We start from the raw sequence: 20,166 nt of genomic DNA, 5'->3' as shown, positions 1-20,166 counted from the left end.
TATCTCAGAGATATTTTGGGTTCGTATCCAGACCACCACAATAAAGTGAGTATCACAATAAAGCAAGTATTAATCTTTATGCTGGTATAGGGTCCTGCCTTTAATTTGTAAAAAATTCAACATCTAGAAGCACAATGAAGTGAAGTGCAATAAAATAAGATATACTAGATGTACCGGTTAATAATGCGGATTTTTTTCAATAGATGGAGTTACACATTTGTTGATATATATGTGATTTGATATGTATGCTATTTTATTGTATTGACAGCAAGCTTCAAAACTTCATATGTCAAATTTGCTGAAGGTGTTTAACATCATAGATATTTTTACACTTAAAAATGTCGAATTCATGCCCAAAAAAAGAGTGTTTGTGGGAAGTTTTAATTCATTATTTTGAAGAAAAGTGCTGCTGAATACTTTGGGAAGCTTATGGTGAACATGCTCCATCTCAAGATACTTGTGAACGCTGGTTTAAATGCTTTAAAAGTAATGATTTCGATGTGAAAGACAAAGACGTCCAGGTCAACCAAAAAAGTTTGAAGACCAACAATTACAAGCATTATTGGATGAAGATGCGTGTCTAACTCAAAAACAACTTGCAGAAAGATTAAATGTTGCTCAACAAACAATTTCCGATCATTTACAAGCAATGGGAAAGATTTTAAAGGAAGGAAAATGGGTGCCACATCAACTGAACGAAAGACAAATGGAAAACCAAACAGTCATCAGTAAAATGTTGCTTCAACGGCACGAAAGAAAGTCTTTTTTGCATCGAATTGTGACTGGCGATGAAAAGTGGATTTATTTTGAGAATCCCAAATGCACAAAATCATGGGTTGATCCAGGTCAACCATCAACATCGACTGCAAGGCCAAACCGCTTCAGAAAGAAGACAATGCTCTGCCTTTGGTGGGATCAGGAAGGTGTGGTGTATTATGAGCTTCTAAAATCAGGTGAAACCGTTAATACTGATCGCTACCAACAACAAATAATCAATTTGAACCACGCTTTGATCGTGAAATGACCAGAATGGGCCAGAAGACACGGCAAAGTAATTTTGCTTCATGATGACGCACCATCACACACTTCAAAACCAGTTAAAGACACGTTAAAAGTTCTTGCCTGGGAAGTATTAACCCACCTGCTGTATTCACCAGACCTTGCCCCTTTAGATTACCACTTGTTCAGATAGATGGCACACGCACTTTCTGAGCAGCACTTCAAAACATTGGAAAAGTGGAAAATTGGGTCTCTGAATGGTTTGCCTCAAAACACGAAAAGTTCTATTGGGACGGTAATCCATAAATTACCTGAAAGATGGGGAAATGTGTAGCTAGCAATGGACATTACTTTGAATAAAGCACTTTTGATGTTTCTCTTGAAATTATTGTGTTTTCTTTTATTACAAAATCTGCTATTATTAACCAGTACACCTAGTATATGTACTGTACTGTCTCTTAACTGATTTTCTGGTCTGCAATCTGTCTCCCTACCTTCTCACTACCAAATCCTTCCTGTATACCACAGCTAAATCAAGCCAATTATTTGCTCAAAACCTTCCAAATTCCCAGTACATGCTTGCCAACTCTAAACTCCTCAGTATTCAAAGCCTTCCATAACCTGGTTCCAACCAATTTTCTTAGGCTCTCTTCTACTCCTTATATTGTCAACCAATCTAGATGAATAAGCTTTCTTTAACATAATTTACTTTTTCTGCTTTTGTTATTTTGGTTCCACTTTTTTGGAATGTCTTTCTTCCATGGAGTCTATCCTATCCTACATTCAAAGTCTAGTTATACCCATAAATTCTCTCAATCTTTTTTAATCCATGACCCACCATCCCAGGCTCTTATTGGTCATTTTCCCTTGTACCCCATCATATACCTTAATTCCCTGGTTAAGTATCTTTCTATTTGAAGCTTTTGTTAATGTCTTGTTTGTATACATACATCATAAGAGTTAAATACATACCTCTTAAATTATCATTGTACAGTTGTATTATTTGTCCTACCAGATTTTAAGAGCCAGAAGTTTAGTGCTTTACACATAGTAGTGATGAGAAAGTCTGTTGAACAGATGACTAAATGGATGTCTATAATGTGGGGCTAGTGTTTGAGACTGGTTCCCTTGAGGGAGCAGCCAGTGGCTATGCCAGGAATTCCTGAACTGCTGAAATCAAGGGGTATAAAACTTGGCAGCTTGGATCTGCAAGGTGAGTCTAAACCAAAGATGATCAGGTTAAACAGAAAATAAAATGATATGAAATCAAAAATAAGCATCAAGTAAAAAGATCCAAAGGTTGAACCTGAGATGAAGTATAGAGCAAAGGGTATGGAATCAGGCAAAGACACAGTAGAAGCAACAGTAGTTTAATAATAAGCTAGTGGGAATCTGGGATGGTGGACTCCTTTAGGGGCTTGTACATAGCATTTACCAAGTCCAAATAAGTGGTTTATTAGTAAAATGGAGTTGCCTAAGAATCAGAAGGTGGGTTGGCAGCCATTTATCATTTCTAGCAAAGAAACACACATACTGTAACAGCAAATACAGTGAAATATAAATAGACCTACTTTGAGAGGTAGATTTAATCTGAGCTCCATTTTCTTGCTTCTGCTCTGTGACCTTAATCTGATTCACAAATTTGCACAAGTTCACATTTAAGTTCTAATACATTGTTTTATTCCTCTAGATTATGAATAAAGAGAAAACATTTAAGAGATATAATATCATAGTACCCAATACCAAATACAAAAACGAGAATTTTTGTGACATTTTTTAGACATTTAATATACCAATCAGTAAAACTATAATAAGAACAGTATACCTAATAACCACTGACTTTTCTACATTAATTGTTCTGTTCACAGACTGCAAAAATCCCAAGAATATTTTACACAGGTTTCTAAAATAAAAACTCCAAAACTTAAAAATGAAAAACAAAAAATCCTAAATAGAAGAAATGCATATTTTATTGTTGAGAGCTCTAAAGGGTTTAATTCCTACAGCTACATTGCCCTCAACAGAATTTGTTTGCCTGTCAGTGTGTGAGGTTGGGTTGAGCAGCTGTCTGCCACACATAGCATTTCCTTGTACTAATTAGCAAGCATTGTGGTAAAGACTAATGTCCACACGAAAAGCACAGCAAAATTCACTTTAAGTCCTATTGTAAATTGCAATAGTCCTCTGCATGGATTGTAAAATAAATTTTGTTATTTGGAAATTAAATTAAATGCTGAATTATGTACTCTTTTAAAGTCTATATTATTCTTCCTGATATTACTGAGAGAGGATAAACTACCATATCAATGCCTTTAAAAATTAATATATTTGGCAAGAGATATAGAAAAATAAAAAGAATACTTAGCAAGGAGCTAGGTAGCCAGGATCTCACTCTGTGTGGTCTTAGGTAAGTCATTTATTCGAATTCTCAATTTCCTCATCATAAAAGCTAAAGACATAAAATTTCAGTGATTCTTGTGGGAAAGACTGCACTGGAATTGCCTGTGGACATTATGACTTGGTAGATGTGAGAAGGGAGGGCCTGGATAACAATAGCTACACATTTCATAAGGGATTCTGCCAATGGTCTAAATAATTTCCTGGGTCTTTTGCAATTCTAAAAGTCTGCTTTTTACATCCAATCAATGGAATTTTAATAGCTCCTAGCTTTCATCATTATACTCTTCTTGTTAATGAATAAATGTATTTTAGGAAATAGAGAAGCTGCCTCTTAATGATAATAACTTACAGTTACTGAGTGCTTACCAATTCCAAGGTATTAACTCGTTTAATATATGTAGTTCAACCCTCACAACATTGTGAGGTAGGTACCAATATTATCATCTGTATATTACAGATGGGAAAACCGAGGCTCAGATAGTAATTTGCCCAAAGTCACAAAGCAGGTAAGTTGGGAAACTCCTAACAGTACCCACCATTGTTCCCATCTGAACAAGAGGGAAAGGATATTTTTATAAAATCTGTGTGGTCAGAAATGAGGGAAGGCAGAAACTGGGAGAGGCAAGAATGAAAGGGAGCTGAGCCTAAGGCTCTTGGGCCTGAGTTACAACAACTAAAGTCTACTTGGATTCACAAAAGCCTCTCTGAAAAGGATAAATAGCCCTGGGAATGATTTTCCTTTTATTATCATTTCATTCATTATGTTTGAGACATGTTCTTTTTGACTGATCAAATATTAATTTGCGTTGGCATATCGAATGTGAGGTTCAGATGGTAGAGACTAATACATTATAAGGATAACCTTCTCTTCCCAACAGTATGGAGAGTGATCTAACTGAAGTTTGTGGTCCTGACTGTGCAGTATTAAATGCCAATCTGCACAGCAATGTTACCTTTTCTGTCTGGATGCACATAGCAATCTGGGTATAGGCACCCAGTTAGAGCTGGTGTTTTGCCAGTTTAGTGATAGGAAATCAACAAGGCAAAGGAGATGTGGTTCCTGGCAAGAAGAGTGGTAAAGTAATTTAAAATAGAATGCAGCTGAAGATCAAAGGAAGCGAAGGCAGGAGAAGACTGATAGGGAGAAGAAAGAAAACTGTGGACTGGAGGTTCCAAGCCAGAGAAATCTGAGAAGGGTGAGAGGCTGAAGAAGAGTGGGGAAGAGCACTGGAAATGGGATTCAGGAAACGGAGGATGGTTGTACTGGAAGTAACTGAGTGAGAAAGCTAGGATGGAAGTTCTGGACAGAGAATATGAAGGCTGCATTTACAAGGTTATAGGTGAAACAGATTGGGTGTATGACAAGTTCCAGGGTGAGAGAACATAAGCAAGTGGCTGAAGATCACTGGAGATAGCATGCCAAGGAAATTTGAGGCTGATGCTTGGAGGGCTGTCTACTTGGGTGATGAATTCATTCAGTATGAGGGCAGGAGTTAAGATAAAAAGGAGACTGTAAGTCATGTGTCAGTCGTTAATAAATTTAGTCTTGAAAGGCTAGATATGGCTTAGTAAAGGCAACTGTATATTCCAAAAAGGGAATGTGTCTGCCTTACCTATGAGCTTTTAGTCTAAAAACAATTCATACGAATGCAGAAATAAGTAGCAGCTTTAAGAAAAATGAGTTGCCTTTAATTCTTAAGACTAATCTTTGCTCCACTTTTCAGACATGGTAAGAATCTCTGCTTCACATTTTCATCCTAAGGCTAGGTTTTCTCTGCTAAAATATAATGGAGAGTGAAATCAACAGGCAAAAAAAATCTCAGTTCCCTGCTCTCATAGATTTGTGGAAATAAAAGTGTTTAAAGTAAATTATACCTTATCACCCCAGATCTGACTTAAATACATCTGATGAGACAAGTGAGTATAGTTCCCCAATACTTTTTTTTTTTTTTAAGTATAAAAAAAGAAAAGAAGTTTCTTATAATCTTGAAAGTACAGGGTGGCATGCTATTTACTGACAGGCTGACCTTTACAAAAGCTTCCAACAAGCTGAAATTATTGTTACTAATACCTTCAGAATTTCATTGTCTGCCTCAGAAAGCAGCATGTTTTGTCCAAGTCATACAGAAGTGGCTAGATGGACACCATTTGGTTACCAAATGGTGCAATGCAGAGAGCAGGGAAAAACTAGTTCTGCAGTGTGTGTTACTGTGCAAGGAAAAAAAGGAAATGTCAAATACGATTCCTAATGTCAAGAAGCTTATAACTTATTGGTCAGTTACATAATGCTTCAGGCCAGAGCCAAATCTTACATTTTTAAAATCACCCACGGTATCCAACGTAAGAGTTTATAGATATCAACAAGAAGTTAATATAAAGTGGAAACAACAGTACAAGAAGTTTAGAATAAAGTAATAGAATACACATTTAATATAGGTGAGAGAAAAGAAATAACAGCTGAGCTAGTATCACTATAATCTATGAAAAATCTTGCTCCTATTCTAATTTTATATTTTTATTTTGGGAATGTAGTGACATGTAGTAGGAATTCCCTATTCCTACTCACTGAAATCTTTAGGGAAGAAAAGAACCAGGTCAGCTTTTCCTAGAGGTAGGAATTAGAGGTCAGGCTTATATTGTGTTAGGACATCAAGAGTGGCTTAACCTGCATCCTGTCCCAGATGACCAAGGAAACCAGCGTTGATCAACAGCCTTTTTAAGCATGTTAAACTATTAACCAACTTGTTATTGAAACCCTTTCCCTCTTGGATTCTTATACTGTTACTAGAGGCCTGGTGCACAAAATTCATGCACGGGGCGGGGGGGGGGGGCTTAGCCCAGCCTGCACCATTTCCAATCCGGGACCCCTTGGGGGATGTCCGACTGCCGGTTTAGGCCCGATCCCCGGTTTAGGCCCGAGCCTGTTGTCCCTATTTTTATCCAGGTAACTCCCTTCTTTCTTAAATCTTAGTCATCTTCTTTAAGTCTTTATTCCTCTCCCTAAACTAGTTTAGACAGCTTTGCCATGTGACTTTATACTGCACCCTGTCCTTTTCTTTTGAAGTATTCATCATCTCAACTGATCTGTTTAATGGCTATCTTGTCCACTAGACCAGGGGTCAGTAACAATAGCCCATGGGTCAAATCTAATTTCCTTGCCTGTTTTTTAAATAAAGTTTTATTGGAACCCAGACACACTCATTTATGGATTATTGACTAGAGGCCTGGTGCACGAAATTCGTGCACTGGGGGGGAACCCTAGCTTGGCCTGCCCCCTCTCAGTCGAGACCCCTCAGGGGATGTCCGACTGCTAGGCTTAGGCCCGCTCCCCTGAGGGCTGTCCTTTTCACCTGTATGAAAAGTATGGTCACTTCCAAAAGTATGGTAGGCAGTCAGACACCCCTCTCGCAGTCCAGGACCCCTCGCTCCTTACTGCCTGCCTGCTTGCTGTTCCTTACTGCTCGGCTTGCTGCTCCTTAGCGCTGCTGCGGAGGCGGGAGAGGCTTCCACTACTGCTGCTGTGCTCGCCAGCCATGGGCCTGGCATCTGGCTGAGCGGTGCTCCCCCTGTGGGAGTGCACTGACCAGCAGGGGGCAGCTCCTGCATTGAGTGTCTGCCTCCAGGTGGTCAGTGTGCATCATAGTGACCGGTTGTTCTGCTGTTCAGTCTATTTGCATATTAGGCTATTATTGTATAGGATGTTTGCTACTGTGTTTCATCAGCAGAGTTGAATGGTTGTGAGAGAGACCATGTTGCATGAAAAAACAAAAATATTTATCAGTTCCTTCACAGAAAAAGTTTGCTAAACCAGACTATAAGCACCATGAAGGATAAAGTAATGCTTGCTGTTTTCACTTGTATATTCTTAACACCTAGTTTAACGCCTGCCACATATGTGTTTTTGGACTAATTGTATTTTAATCTCAAGCTTTAATCCATCTAGTCAGTGATATGAATGAGATCACATTAATAGGCCTTATAAACAACTTTAAAATCACTGCTTATACAGATTATTGTCCAAAGGGAGGAAGAGAAACTAATCAAATAATACACAACTGGATTACTAAAATCAGAGGTAAGTGCTATAGAAAAAGGAACACAGTACAACCAGAATATGTTACTGGGACCCATAATCAAATATAGAGTTTAGAAAGGCTTTCCTGAAGAAGTGACCTTTGACCCAAAATCCAAAGCATAAACTAACTGGGAAAAATGAGGTGAAGAGAGGAAGAGCAAACTGGGCAGAAATATTATCACATACAATTCTTTTTTGGAGAGGAGAAATATGGCATGTACCAGGAACTGATGTTGTCAAATAATGAACTATAAAAGTTCCTTGAAAAGGTAAAGGTAGGCCCTGGACGAATGGCTCAGTTGGTTGGAGCATCCTCCCGTAGGCTGAAAGGTCAAGGGTTCAATTCCTGGTTGGGGCATGTGTAGAAGGCAACCAATTGATGTATCTTTCTCACATCGATGTTTCTCTCTCTCCCTTCTTCTCTCTATATAATCAATAAACATATTTTTTTTTTTTAATTTCTTTATTGATTAAGGTGTCACATATTTGTCCTCATCCCCCCATTCCCATCCCACCCCTCTCCCCACGCATGCCCCAATCCCCTGTTGAACTTAACCGTTGGATAGGCTTATATGCATGCATACAGGTCCTTTGGTTGAACTCTCCCCCTCCCCCTACCCTCCCGTATCCTCCCTCTGAGGCCCGATAGTCCGATCGATGCCTCCTTGCTTCTGGTTCTGTTCTTGTTCCTCAGTCTATGTTGTTCATCATTTCCTCTAGATGAACGAGATCAAATGTCACTAGATATATACTAATAAGAACTGAATGTGAGACGAGCAATAATATTTATGCTGACAGGCAAATGAATCAATCTGTAGCGAGCTTCCCCCTGGACCAACAGTTCTTTTGAGACCCAATTTCGATGTCCAGTAGTTCCTTATGTGTACATGTCAGCACTGACCCCTCAGCTCTGGATGGTGGACAAATGGTGGTAATGGAGGTCTGACTCCCTCTGGTTTGGTCTCGGCCGATCCCAGGGGCACGGCGTCACCTGGACTAAGGGGCACGTGGCCTCACCCATATCCAAGGGGCGCGTGGTCTCACCCGGGCCTGGGACCCAGCCTCACCCAGATGGATCCAGGGGCGCACGGCCTCACCCGGACCCAGGATCTGGCTTCACCCGTACCCAAGGACACTTGGCCTCTCCCAGACCCAGGGGCACGTGGCCTCACCCGGGCTTAGTTGCACAAGGCCTCACCTGGATCCAGGGACACATGGTCTCTCCCGGACCCAGGGACGCTTGGCCTCTCCCAGACCCAGGGCCACTTGGGCTCACCCGGGCCTAGGTGCACGAGGCCTCATCCGGATCCAGGGACGCACGGTCTCACCCGGACCCAGGGACGCTTGGCCTCTCCCAGACCCAGGGGCACGTGGCCTCACCCGGGCCTAGGTTCACGAGGCCTCACTCGGATCCAGGGACACATGGTCACACCCAGACCCAGGAACGTTTGGCCACTCCCAGACCCAGGGCCACTTGGGCTCACCCGGGCCTAGGTGCACGAGGCCTCATCCGGATCCAGGGACACATGGTCTCACCCGGACCCAGGGACGCTTGGCCTCTCCCAGACCCAGGGCCTCTTGGGCTCACCCGGGCCTAGGTGCACGAGGCCTCACCCGGATCCAGGGACACATGGTCTCACCCGGACCCAGGGACGCTTGGCCTCTCCCAGACCCAGGGCCACTTGGGCTCACCCGGGCCTAGGTGCACGAGGCCTCACCCGGATCCAGGGACACATGGTCTCACCCGGACCCAGGGACGCTTGGCCTCTCCCAGACCCAGGGCCACTTGGGCTCACCCGGGCCTAGGTGCACGAGGCCTCACCCGAATCCAGGGACACATGGTCTCACCCGGACCCAGGGACGCTTGGCCTCTCCCAGCCCCAGGGCCACTTGGGCTCACCCGGGCCTAGGTGCACGAGGCCTCACCCGGATCCTGGGACACATGGTCTCACCCGGACCCAGGGATGCTTGGCCTCTCCCAGACCCAGGGCCACTTGGGCTCACCCGGGCCTAGGTGCACGAGGCCTCACCCGGATCCAGGGACACATGGTCTCACCCGGACCCAGGGACGCTTGGCCTCTCCCAGACCCAGGGCCACTTGGGCTCACCCGGGCCTAGGCGCACGAGGCCTCACCCGGATCCAGGGACGCATGGTCTCACCCGGACCCAGGGACGCTTGGCCTCTCCCAGACCCAGGGCCACTTGGGCTCACCCGGGCCTAGGTGCACTAGGCCTCATCCGGATCCAGGGACACATGGTCTCACCCGGACCCAGGGACGCTTGGCCTCTCCCAGACCCAGGGCCTCTTGGGCTCACCCGGGCCTAGGTGCACGAGGCCTCACCCGGATCCAGGGACACATGGTCTCACCCGTACCCAGGGACGCTTGGCCTCTCCCAGACCCAGGGCCACTTGGGCTCACCCGGGCCTAGGTGCACAAGGCCTCACCCGGATCCAGGGACACATGGTCTCACCCGGACCCAGGGACGCTTGGCCTCTCCCAGACCCAGGGCCACTTGGGCTCACCCGGGCCTAGGTGCACGAGGCCTCATCCGGATCCAGGGACTCATGGTCTCGCCCGGACCCAGGGACGCTTGGCCTCTCCCAGACCCAGGGCCACTTGGGCTCACCCGGGCCTAGATGCACGCAGCCTCACCCAGATCCAGGGACACATGGTCTCGCCTGGACCCAGGGGTGTGTGGGCTCTCCCAGACCCAGGGGCGCTTGGCCTCGCCCGGGCATGGGGTCCAGCGTCATCCGGGTCCAGGGGCACTTGGCCTCACCCGGACCCGGAGTCCGGCCTCACCTGGACCCAGGGGCATGTGGCCTCACCTAGACCCAGGGACGTGAGGCCTCACTTATACCCAGAGGCGTGTGACCACACCCGAGTCCAGAAGCGCGCAACCCCGCCCGCACCCGGGTCTCAGCGGGGCCCCGTCTTCCCGATCCCAATTCCTGCCGGTCAATCCCCCCTCAGCAATTCCCCTGGCCATCCTTCCAGAGCTCCAGTATGGCTGCTGCAGAACTCGTCGGGCGGCGGCTCGGCGAAGTTCCGGTGCTCCCGGTGCATGGCGGTGGGCCAGTCTGGCGTCGCTGCGTCGGCCCTTGGGTCTGCATAGGTGGCCGGTCGCCGAGCATGCGCACCTGGCCGTTTCCGGGGCGTTGAGATTCTTGACGGACTCAGAGGTCAGCAAGCGCGGAGTCTCCCACCCCATGTCTCATAGGGGCTCGTCTGTCCGTGTTTGGCTGCCAGTGGAGCCGTCCCCTCAGCCGGAGACCGCCGGGGGAACTGCGCCGAGCACGTTCCAGGCCGCTGTTGTATCGCCTGAGCCATAGTTCTTTTGTGTCGCCTGAGCTGTAGTTCTTAAAGTGTGGTCTTTGGGTCACCGGCATCAGCATCATCCCACATACCCCTTTTATTCTAGTTGTAGAGCATCTACTCAGCCAGCCCTATGGTGGTCTTGGATGGTGTCTGCTCTGCTCTCTTGTCGTAGTCTCAAAGTTGTTGTGGTAGGCAACAATCAGGCTTCCGCCCTATGCCTCCATCTTGGTCCTCCTTTGTATAGTTAAGTCTTGATTGTTGTTGGTGTCACTGGGGGGGCTCTCTTTGTCTATAAAGGAAGAGTTGCTGTGCAGGAGACACGTTTATGGGCCGGGTCTTGGTGCAGCAAAGCTTTGGCGCTCACTGAATATTCCCGTTGAATGTGTCCCTTATGCACGTGGTTGAAATCTGGTGTCATCTCCCACAGACCACTAGATGCCCTCGTTTCTGGGTCTCCAATCAATAAACATATTTTTAAAATGTTTTTTAAAAAAGAAAAAGGACCCAAAATGGAGCAAATGCTGGGATATTTATAATGATGTAAAACATTCTGTTGTTGGCCAACAGGGGGAAAAGAGTAAACGAGCTTATGTCCACAGCACAGCATAGTCTGCATCGTTAAAAAAATGTATATGGCCGAAACCAGTTTGGCTCAGTGGATAGAGCGTCGGCCTACGGACTGGAAGGTCCCAGGTTCAATTCCGGTCAAGGGCATGTACCTTGGTTGCGGGCACATCCCCAGTAGGGGTTGTGCAAGAGACAGATGATCGATGTTTCTCTATCATCAATGTTTCTAACTCTCTATCCCTCTCTCTTCCTCTCTGTGAAAAATCAATAAAATATAAAAAAAATATAAAATGTATATGAAGAATTTTAATTTTCATGGAAAAACTTCTGCTGTAAAGTAAAACAACAAAAGGACATTATTTTCACTATGTAATATATTTCTAGAATTTTTTTTTAGAAAAACATGGACTAAAATGTTAATAATGGCTACCTCTGGATGGAATTGCATGTCATATATATACTAGAGGTCCAGTGCATGAAATTCGTGCACGGGCAGCATGGGGGGGGGGGTCCCTCAGCCTGGCCTGCGTCTAATCCAGGACCCCTCAGGGGATGTTGGGCCTAAATGGGCAGTCGGACATCCCTCTCACAATCCGGGACGCTGCATGCACCAGTGACCATACTTTTCATACAGGTGAAAGGCATCTTACTGTTGTATGAGCAGCTACATTTTTTTGCCCTGATTATAAAAAGTAGTACATAACATGAGGCAGTAGTACCATTTCCCCCATCTTATGGGTGGAAAAACTGAAGCAGAGAGAAGTTAAGTAATTGGCTTTGTCACACAGTTGTGTCAGAATCAGGGCTGACCACAAAATGGGCAAGCCAGAGTCCATTCATGTCATCACTGCATCATCCTGTTTTTTCAGTGTTAGAGTAGCCTTGCCAGGTTTTAATTTTTAAATCTAAGAGACTATTCCCAATATATAGGGTAGGGTCCTTACACCTGGCTAGTGATCAGGGCCATCTGTGGGGTGACCAGCAGGCGGGGCAATCGGGGCACCCCCCCTTAACTGGCAGCCTGGTGCTGCCCACTGGCTGGCCCCGTGCCTCTCCCCCCTCCCCCCATAGCGACCGTTTGTCCTGCTGTTTGTCGATTTGCATATTTCTTTTTAAAAATGTTTTTATTGCCCTTTTTTTTTTTAGAGAGAGGGAGAGGGATAGATAGTAACATCGATGATAGAGATGAACATCGATCGGCTGCCTCCTGCATGCACCACACTGGAGATCGAGCCTGCAACCCAGGCATGTGCCCTGACCAGAAATTGAACCAGCAATCTCTTGGTTCCTGGGCCGATACTCAACTGCTGAGCCACACCGGCTGGGCGATCCCCTATATATTTTAATGGTTTTCTATTTAAAACCTTTTAATATTGAAAAAATACATTTTATTGAGAAGGTAAAGAAATGTAAAGTGTTGATCTGTATCTACACATCTGAGAATAGTCTTTCCTGGCCCCTGGAATGCATATGTAAAATGAGGATCAAACCCCAGAAGAGTTCACTGTCAATAACAAAGACTATTACCCTGGCAGGTGTGGGCTCAGTTGGTTGAGCAACATCATCCAGTGCACAGAAAGGTCTCCGGTTCAATTCCAGTTCAGGGCTGGTCCCCCAACAGGGAGAGTGTGGGAGGCAATCGATCTATTGATGCTTCTCACTTTCTCCCTTCCCCTCTAAAATCAGTAATAACATATTTTTAAAAAATAACAAATATTTGTGAAGTCTTCCTGGAATGTGACTATGAAAAGTGCAGTGGGCCTTTGGAGCCAGGGAAAACTACTCTGAGATATGCTGCTCTATATAGACACCTTGTTTCTGAGATTTGGGAATTTAATTGGACATTACCCTGTGTGTTTGGTCTCTTCCTTCCTAGCCATAATCCACTGGAAATGCTCCAATATAAATTCTAGATAGGATATTTAAATGAGGGTCCTGGAGAGCTTAAGCATCAGATCTAATATTGCTCTATTCTGAAAGCTTCTTTCATTTTTTGTTCCTCAAACATCATCTTTAATTTATAGGCTCATTGGTCTCTCCCTTAAAACTATTACTGATAATTTATGGAAGTAGGAGAGTTGAGAGTTGTTTTTAATACGTTTTGCTTCTCCTTGTAACTGAGAAGATTAATTGGTTAAAAAGATGAGAACAGAGAGATATTCAGCTCGAACCACAATGATTAATTTGACTTCCCTTTAGTTTAAAAAAAAGAGAAAACCCCTTTTAGCCAAAAAAATACTTTATTTACCATTCAGGCAATACATATTTATGTGGCTACCTTATACTCAGGCAGGTACTTTGAATAAATTGTAAAAACCTGCATAAAGTTTTATGAGAGTGGTTATAGAGTTGATAGCAATTGCCTCCAGGGTTTGCCCTACTTACTTAAGCCTTCCAATCCCTTCAGCTAATTGATAAGGAAAGTAAGATGGTTCCCACTGCTTTTCTGTGGTTCTGTTCTTTTTCTTAACTGCCAGAAATTGCCATCTATCTGGAGTCAATTACCACTTATATGTATGTGATGCATAAAACCCACAGATCACCTTTATTTTTATTTTATATTTTTTTAATTTCAGAGGGGAAGAGAGAGGGAGATAGAAACATCAATGATGAGAGAAAATCATTGAGTGGTTGCCTCCTGCAAGCCCCCTACTGGGGATTAAGCCTGCAACCTGGCCATGTGCCCTGACCAGGAATTGAACCATGATTCCCTGGTTCATAGGTTGCCACTCAACCACTGAACAACACCAGCCGGGCTCCACTGATCACCTTTAAACTTTCATCCCAAATATTTGTTTCATCACCAATGTAGGTGGTATCATTTTTCTGACAATGGGGAAAAATCACTATAATTCTGCTATCGCGGCTATGCAAGTTTTTACATTTTTTTAACCTTACTATATATTTTGCTCTGCTTGAGAATCATTATCAAAAACTGCACAAGACCTTCCCTGGATCTGTAAGATTCTGGTTCCTGGCTGTAGACAGTGGAGTCCACTGTAGTTCAGTGGAGAGCAGTCACTCCTCTTTGGGGGCACTTCTGTCACAGTGGCATGTACTCCGAGGGGCCAGGGATGTTAAATATCCTGCACAATGAACTGTTTCATTCAAAATACCAAGAAAAGCCCCTGGAGAAACACAGAACTCAAGGTCAAGTTCACAGGTATGCCAACTGTGCGGTCAGACTGGGCCCGGTGCTTGATTTAATGCTCTGCAGTCACCATTTTGAAAATCTTAATACCTCTATGTTTGAACGTCTATTTTACAAATGAAGTCCAGTGGTACAATGCATCATATACACAAGTAGAGGAGGCAATGGATGTGTTCTTTCTTTCTTGCCACTCTGTTTGTATACAGTCTTCATAATCCCTCATAGGCACAGGATTCTGGTAGACCTATGACATATAAGAACTCTGAAGTCACAAAGTGAGTACAAGGTAAGCATATTACATCTATGACTGATTTAATAGAGGTGCTGACAGCTTGAAGAGGCTATGCTTTCCATTGGAACCAGAACTTGCTTCAGGTGTAGAAAGAAGGCAAGGCATCCTAACAAAGTGAGCAAAAAAACCCTATCATACCCTTTCTTACTTGTGCATTACCTTTTACACCGAAAACGGTGCCATAGAAGGAAGGGGACTGGTAGGGCAGTCCAGAGTTGCTTTTCCTTTCAGGCCTTCCTTACTCAGGTTAGTAGGATGTGTGCCGATCAAGAAGGGAAATAAAAACAGCTGTGTTGGTTTTGTGCAGCATTTATACTGTTCTGATAAGCATGAAACACATATATGCATGCACAAGCTATGAAATATGAATTGTGTAATTTTGGTGCTCCCATGTATGAGTTAAATGCTCTTATATTTGCATTTATAAATGGCATTGCACAATATAAAAATGAATGGTAAAATTCATTTTAATAATTTAAAACTCAAATTTTTCTTTACTTAGAATGACATTAAAAACCAAATAGAAAAATCATGACAAGTTGAAGGAGAGATGACAAGACAGAAAAAGCTTTATATTTTAGAATATATGACACTTTTTCCCTGCCTTTTGAACAAAGGACTCGACATTTTTCATTTTGCTCTGAACGTCACAAATTATATAGCTTGCCATGACTGAACTAGTTTAAACAGAAATGAATTAAAGGATAGTATTAAGCTCACAGATCTCTGAGCGCTAAATACATAGCTAGAAACAACATCCAGGAAAAAACAAACTAGGAAGGACGCTCATCTCACATCACAGAAACCCATCCCAGCACCACCTGCCAGTCAGCACCTATAACTCTAAAAATGGATGTCAGAACTCCCCCCAGCTACTCAGAAGAACCATACACCTTTGCCATGGTGTTTGCCAGAAAATCCCATCTCCCCGAGTGAAGTTGAGGCATCATTTTGCTCACTTTCACAACCAGGTTTTGAATGGGTGCATCTGATTGCTGGAAATTAGGTCATATGTAGTGATATTGCTGAAGCTATGTGATTATTATTAGCATCTTCTCCAACTAACTCCACATACAGTGAAGTGACTTCAGTAGCTTAGGGGTATTCACACCATGAAAAGTGGCCAATGCTACAAATCAGGGTCTTTCCCCTCCCCCAGCTATTGTTAAAGATTCAATAGCACTTCATTCATCTCATGCCAGCACTCTTGCTGCAAGTGAGTCTGGAACCTGTAGTTTTTATTTTCTAAGCTTCTAAAGCACAAGAAAGCGAGCTAAAAGGGTTGGATGGGTAGTAAGTCATCTTACAGTATCTGCCAAAAAATTATGGTAGCCTTTGCCTTCTGTGCTAGGTTATAAATTGCTAACAGGCAGAAGCTAACAGTCATTGAACAGTATTGGTACAGAAAGCTGGGAAGGCTTTGACTACAGGCATGCATGGCAATGTGAGCATAGGTCATATGAAGAAAACACATTTCTAAGGTGCTAGACTATAATCTCTATAATGACAGGGACCATGTGTGTTTTGCTTCTCACTATATCTCACATCACCTGGCAAATAGAAGCCACTCAACAATAACAACTAAAAAGGAGGTGCTTTAAAGATATTAAGTGTAGAGTTCAATTTTGGCATTTCTCATATTGTATTAGATAAGACAATTTCAAATGATTTTACTGTTTTTAGGTGAGTTAAATTTCTGAAAGTCAACAGTTTATTATGATACTTTCACATACATTCTCCTTTGAACCTTATAACATTTCTGAGAAGTTAAAACAGGAATTACTATCCATTTCATACATGAGGAAACAAGCTCCAAAAAATAAAGTGATCTGACCAAACTCATTTTTCATTCTCTGATTCAAAATTCCAGAGTTCTTTCATACTTCAAGAGAATATATTTATAAAACACATTTTATAGTGATTAATTAGGGGAGTATTACCAGGTTTTCAGTTGAACATCCACTTAAACTCAATACAGGCAATGAACACACTATCCTAATTTCGTGCTGCAAATGTTTTTCAAGAGTGAATATTCTTTCCTTTGAGTTCTAGAAGGATTGGAACTGTGGTTGCCTTTTCTTAAAGTAAGTGATTTTGATTCAAGGAGGAGGAGGAAAGAAACACTTTTCTAGAAATAGCTAATCTGTGAATTCGATGCTTTTACCTTTTTTCTAGTTAGGAATAGAATTAACTTAAATATTATGGATCTATTTTATTATAATACTAGAGGCCCAGTGCACAAAATTCACACACTGGGGAGGAGGGGGGTCCCTCAGCCCACATTGAGAGAGGGCGCAGGCCCCACCAAGGGACCCCACTGGTGCACGATCCGGGCCGGGGAGGGACGCGGGAGGTTGGCCAGCTGGGAAGGGACCAAGGGAGGATTCCAGGGCGTGTCAGGCCTATCTCACTCAGTCCCGATCGGCTGGACCCCAGCAGCAAGCTAACCTACTGGTCGGGGTGTCTACCTCCTGGTGGTCAGTGCACATCACAGCGAATGGTTGAGCAGCCTTAGCATATCATTAGCATATTATGCTTTGATTGGTTGAATGGACGACCAGACACTTAGCATATTAGGCTTTTATTATATAGGACAGTACAGGGATTCTCAATCATATATTACTTGAGAATTGTGAATGTGGTGGGTGCAGTTACCAACAATACAGATTCCTAGGCCCCATCCCAAAAAATGTGATTTAGCAAGGACCAGAATATTCAACTTTAAAGAACACTCCAGTGCCAGAGAAAGCTATGAGAATCGCTGGTATTGTACATCTGACATTCAGCGTGTGTGAAATATTTATTTTGCCAGAAAATGCATTTTAACATGGTAGTCTTATTTTTAAATCACTCCCATAGCCTTCTAAAACTTAAATTTAAGACATTATGCATCTTAAAAATATTAGTAGGCAATTTCCTATATATTCGAATTCTTGCCACCTATGTTTATAATCATGCTCTGAGGTTGAAAACTGCAGGCTAAGTGACTGTGGTAATCAGTCTCAAAGCCCGTGGAGCACATATTCTCATTAGCATTATGTTACGGAATTTACAGGCAGCTTCTTACCAGCAATCTGTCCCTCTGAGCCTTTAGATTTTCCTATTTGAAGAACCACAGTGGTTTCCAATGAGGACCTCTCACACCACTTCAAACGGGAACCTACTAACCATTAAAAGACACCTGTAGTAACACAAGCGTGAAAGAATGAGCTCTGATTTGGGAAGATTGAAAATGACCGTCCAAAGTCCCGATTCGGTGGCATAGCTCATATTTGAAACCATGGTTTCTGCCTCCTACCGCTTTCATCTTCTTGTTGGGAAGAAACCCTTACGGATTTTTTATTTTATTTTATGTGAAACTCTTCCACAGACTAGGAAACGGGAGGCCCTAGGACAGCAAAATTTTTGTTCAAGGTCACGCCCACTATTAGTAACCAAGTCAGACAAAAAAAAACTTATCGGTTCCAATATCATGGACTAACCAGCAGCATGTTATTACACCCTTTTTTCCTTCCCGATTTCAAACTGCATTCCCTACTCCGCCCCCCACCCCCGCCCCCTTGGACTGAAGTTGTTGGGTCTAACGGCCCTTCCCCACCGCGTTCGGCTTTCTGCCTCCGGATAGGAAAGCCTAGCACCTGTTAATGAATAACAACACGGGGGAAGTCGTCCGCATCTAACATGACTTTCATTGGCCTTTTCTTGGGCCGAAAATTCCTCGGAAAGGCGGTAAACCCTGCATTCCTCTGGGGGAGGGAGAGGAGGGAAGTCACCGGCAGCTGACATGTCCTGACTTGTACACGCGCACGCCCGGGGCCAGTCTCCTGACCCGAGGTGCAAATCAAGGGAGGCTACACCAGGGCGGAGGGAGAGAGCGGGGCGGGAGAAGAACACGGCGGAGGGCGTTCCGGCGCCCTGGCTCTGCCAACTCTGGGCAAAGCTGAGCAGAGCCGAGCGTGAATTAATGTCACCAGGAGGCCCGGCGAGACACCGCAGAACGGGAGACGGAGCGTGGCAGCGCGCGCCGCGCGTCCGGGCAGCAGCGCCGGGGCGGCCCTTTTATAGGCCGCAGCCCGCGCTCGCGCGCCCCCGCCCCTCCCGCGAGGCCGCGGCGGCACGAGATCTGCGCCTCCGCTCCCTCCCCCGCGGGCGGGTTTCCTTACCTTGTAAAGAGCCGTCTCCGCGCCTCCCCGCCCCCGCCTTCTCTGCGGGGCGCGAAATGGCGGCCGGCGAGGCAAGCGCGAGCGCAGCAGCCCCGGCCAATCCCGCCCAGCCGCCCAAACGGCCCTGAACACGGGCGCCCCCCGCCCCCTCCCGCAAGCCCCTCCGAGCCCATCCATGACATCGGCGCTCCACCGCCCCCTCCGCTGCCCCTCACCCAGGTGGCCGTGCCCACCGGCCGAGTCATCGATCCCCCGCGTCGGGCACGGGCCCCCGCTCTCCGCCGGCCTCCTCCCTCGCTGCGTGCCCGCGGGTGGGGAAGAAAACGCCTTCGCAGCCGGGGTGTCCCGCTCGGGCGCCCGCCCGCTCCTTCCCTTTCCCGCCGCGCCCCCTCCCCCAACTACTCGCGGCCCTCCCTCCATCACACACACACACACACACCACCTCCTCCTCCTCCCCTCCCCCAGTGGTTGCGTCCGTGACATCATCATCATGGCAACAAGAGCTGCAGCCTGGGACCGAGGAGCCCGTGTGATTCCCGGCGGCGGCGGCAGTGGCGGCAGCACCAGCACCGACGGAAGCGCGAGGGCTCGTCTCCTGTCGCCCCTCACCGGGTGCTCCTGAGGCGGCGGCGGCAGCAGCGCCGACACCGCCCCGCCCGCCGCCGCTCCAGGTGTCTGTGTGAGGGGAGGGGACCGCCGCGGAGGCGCGGGGACGCCGCTGCGGAAGGCGCCGCCGCCACTGCTGCTGCCGCTTCCCAGGTCGCCGGTGGAGAGGCGGCGGCGGCGGCGGCGAACATGTTTTCAGTGAGGATCGTGACTGCCGACTACTACATGGCCAGCCCGCTGCAGGGGCTGGACATCTGCCAATCCCCCCGCACCCAGGCCCCTGTCAAGAAGGTGCCGGTCGTGCGAGTCTTCGGAGCGACCCCGGCAGGTAAGCGGGCGCGGGGCGCGGGCGGGAGCCGGCGGGGCGCCCGGGCTGCCCTCCCCGCCGCGCACACGCGCGCTCGCCGCCGGCCCTCTCCGCGGAGCTGTGCCGCGTCTCCCTCCCCTCCGCCCTCGCCTTTCCTTCCGTGCGTGACAAGAGGCGCAACAATGTGGATCGGCGGGAGCGCTGCGCCCCCCTCGCCCCCCACCCCCCCGGAGGGCAGGCGGCGGGCGCCTAGTGTTTACACTGCGCGCGGCGGCGGCGTGCGGGA

The 20,166-nt window shown here is 45.9% G+C and overlaps 1 protein-coding gene and 1 long non-coding RNA gene across 2 annotated transcripts in view; one reads left to right on the top strand and one right to left on the bottom strand.

Moving 5' to 3' along the window:
• The window catches only part of LOC129150441 (uncharacterized), a 64,768-nt gene extending 45,525 nt beyond the window's left edge, over positions 1-19,243 (bottom strand). Inside the window, exon 1 of the long non-coding RNA XR_008557190.1 lies at positions 19,183-19,243. This is a non-coding gene — a long non-coding RNA (uncharacterized LOC129150441). The remainder of the gene's footprint in view (positions 1-19,182) is intronic.
• Positions 19,244-19,371: 128 nt separating this feature from the next.
• Positions 19,372-20,166, top strand: part of REV3L (REV3 like, DNA directed polymerase zeta catalytic subunit) — a 153,098-nt gene continuing 152,303 nt past the window's right edge. Inside the window, exon 1 of the mRNA XM_054721757.1 lies at positions 19,372-19,901. Within this exon, the coding sequence (XP_054577732.1) occupies positions 19,763-19,901 (139 nt within the window). The 5' untranslated portion in view covers positions 19,372-19,762. The remainder of the gene's footprint in view (positions 19,902-20,166) is intronic.

Source organism: Eptesicus fuscus, chromosome 10 (genome assembly GCF_027574615.1).
Source record: "Eptesicus fuscus isolate TK198812 chromosome 10, DD_ASM_mEF_20220401, whole genome shotgun sequence".
Classification (NCBI taxonomy): domain Eukaryota; kingdom Metazoa; phylum Chordata; class Mammalia; order Chiroptera; family Vespertilionidae; genus Eptesicus; species Eptesicus fuscus.
This window is presented reverse-complemented; position numbering and strand designations above follow the sequence as displayed.